We start from the raw sequence: 2,533 nt of genomic DNA on the forward strand, positions 1-2,533 counted from the left end.
CGCGCTCTACCCGGACGCGCTCAAGCCGAGCGACGAGCTCATCGCGCTCGACGGCGACGTGCTCGTCGACCCGACGCCCGCCGAGTTCGACGCGCTGCGGGAGACGCTCGCGACGGCGCGGCCCGCGACGCTGCTCTTCGTCAAGGGCGAAAAGCGCGACGCGGCCTTCGCGGACCAGGAGCGCGACCGCGGCGCGGCGCGGCTCTCCCTCCTCGGCGGCCTCGCGTCCGTCGACGCCGCGTTTTTCGCATGTTGCGCGCCCGCGCGCGAGGGCGACTAGGGGCGCCCGAGCCGCGGCGCGGGGAAGCGAGCGAAGGGCGAGGGACCAGCGACGGGGGATGGATTAGCCGGGGCCTACTTGCGGCCGCCCTTGCCGTTGCCCTCCTCCTTGGACTCGTCCATCATCTCGTCCATCTGCGCGCAGATGGACAGGACCTCCTTCTTCGAGCTCTCCTCGAGCTCGCCCGCGATGAAGAGCTCGTCGAGGATGTAGTAGGCCTTGTGGAAGTTGAAGATGATGTCGAGCTCGCAGACGTTGCCGAAGTAGCGGTCCAGCACCTCGACGAAGAGGTGGATCATCTCCAACGTGATGAGCTCGTTGTCCTCGGAGTCGACGCCTGCGGGTAAAAACTTCAACTTGCTGGTAAAAAACTTCAACTTGCCCTCGGCCGTCGGCCGATCGTCGCCGCCGATGGCTCGGCGAGCGATCGTCGCTCGGAGCGCGCGCGACGCGCGCGCGCCCGTCCCGGAGGCGCGCGACCGGCGCCGCGGCGCCCGTTCGCGGCGCCGGTCGCCGCAGCAGATGAAGAAGAGGCTCGCGTAGCGCTTGTAGACGATCTTCTTGTCGGCGCGCCACTCGATGAAGTTGCACATCTTCGGCGCGCGCGCGAGCACCGTCGCCTGGCGGGGGGGGGGGGGGGCTCCGGCGGCGGGGCGCTTCTCGCGCGGCGCGCGCGCGCGGCGCCGCGCGGTGCGCGCGCGGGCTCCGGCGCCGGTCCGCGCCGTGACCTCGCGCACGATGCGCGCCTTCTCCTTCGTCGAGTAGGACTCGTACCACTTGGTGAGGCGCGTCTTGCCTTGTCGGCTCACGAGGAGCATGAAGTTGATCATCGCACCGGCGGCGCGCCCGGTCGCGGCGGCGCGGCGCGGCTCGGCGGCGCGCGGCGCGACGGGCGCGGCGGCGCGAAACGGTCCGCGGACGCTGCGGCGCTCGGCGTGCGGCGCGCGCTCGCGGCCCACACACCTCGATCACGTGAGCTCGAGCGACGGCGCCGCGCCGGGGCTCCGCGCATTATTATATAAGTTGTACAGCTGTAGAGGGCGCATCAAACAAAAAAGCCGCATTATTATTATTATTATGGGTGCTTTAATAACGTGGGACTAGGTCGGCGGCCCGTTATAGGCCGATTGGGGCTGGTAGGCCGCCAGGGTACCTACCTACCTCGGTTTCTATCGCCGATTTGCGGCCGCCGTGGCAATAAAATGTTCGGCGAGTGATGTGGCGGCGGCGCGGCGGTCGCTCGTCAGGTAACACACGCGCACCGCGCGGGCGCGCGCGCCGCGTCTAAATCGATGCCATGTCGGTCGTTTTGAGTCGTTTCTTCTCGGTCTTTCGGCGGATCGGAGCCCCCCGGGGGCGGGGGCGACTCGTCGCACAAAAAGACGCAGGAACCCCGACCGTCTACGGACCGGCGGGGCCCGTACTCGCGAACGGGCCGTAGCGCCGCGCCGCGGTCACGCCGCTCAGAGGCCTCAACCACGCTGCCGGACGGGCCGTAGGCCTCTAAGTTGAACCACGGTTGAACCTCGGTTGAACGGGGGGTTTGGGGCGGCCGAGGCCCGAAAGTACCTACCTACCTAGGGGCCCTCCGTCGGCCTCTGTCACTCTGCTCCCTCTTGCCTCATCATCAAAATCCGCGACCTCACGAGGCCTCACAGCAGGCTCCTCTGACATCGAGATCATTTGTCGTCTTCCACGCACGCGTAGAAAGCACCCACGCGCTTCACATCGCTTATAGCGCCGCCCCGCGTCCCGTCATGGTGTCCCCGACCCCTTGAACGTCGCCCGAAAAATCGAGCCCTCGCGACGGCTTTCGGCCAAAACGGGCGACCGGGCCACGGGCGACGAGCGAATCAAACCGGCTCAGCCGTCGCGGGGCGTCGTCTGGCCTCGCGCCGCGCCGTACGGCCTTCGCGCGCGGCCTTGGCGACCGTGGCCGCATCCCCTCCCCGCCCCCCGTGGCACGTCCGCGGTCCTGCGATTATATTCGATCGGGCGAATCTCTTGACAGGTCCTCGATGGCGTCGATGAGGTCCATGCGACTCCACCTTGGGCTCTGGCTGCTGGCCGTGGCGGCGCGGTGCGAGAGCAACCACAGCGTCATCGTCGTCGCCGGCTTCAGCCACACGGGCACGCACCTCGTGTCTCACGCTCTGGAGGCGCTGGGCCTGGGGTCCCAGGTGCGCGCGTCGCACGCGCCGACCATGGACTGGGCGCAGTTCGAGACCGTCGACGCCGTGCTGGACCACCCGG

The 2,533-nt window shown here is 68.6% G+C and overlaps 2 protein-coding genes across 2 annotated transcripts in view; one reads left to right on the forward strand and one right to left on the reverse strand.

Moving 5' to 3' along the window:
• Window positions 1-354: 354 nt before the first annotated feature.
• AURANDRAFT_25892 (hypothetical protein) lies at window positions 355-1,110 on the reverse strand (the record flags this gene model as incomplete). The annotated part of the gene is made up of 3 exons (XM_009038417.1): window positions 355-640; window positions 761-900; window positions 1,009-1,110. The coding sequence occupies 3 exons, from the start codon at window positions 1,108-1,110 to the stop codon at window positions 355-357; spliced, it is 528 nt and encodes a 175-aa protein (XP_009036665.1).
• A 1,188-nt stretch (window positions 1,111-2,298) lies between these two features.
• AURANDRAFT_71603 (hypothetical protein) overlaps window positions 2,299-2,533 on the forward strand; it is a gene marked incomplete at both ends in the record, with an annotated part of 3,697 nt that continues 3,462 nt past the window's right edge. Inside the window, one exon of the mRNA XM_009038395.1 lies at window positions 2,299-2,517. Within this exon, the coding sequence (XP_009036643.1) occupies window positions 2,299-2,517 (219 nt within the window). The remainder of the gene's footprint in view (window positions 2,518-2,533) is intronic.

The sequence above is a fragment of the Aureococcus anophagefferens genome, assembly GCF_000186865.1.
Source record: "Aureococcus anophagefferens unplaced genomic scaffold AURANscaffold_8, whole genome shotgun sequence".
NCBI classification, from domain to species: domain Eukaryota; class Pelagophyceae; order Pelagomonadales; family Pelagomonadaceae; genus Aureococcus; species Aureococcus anophagefferens.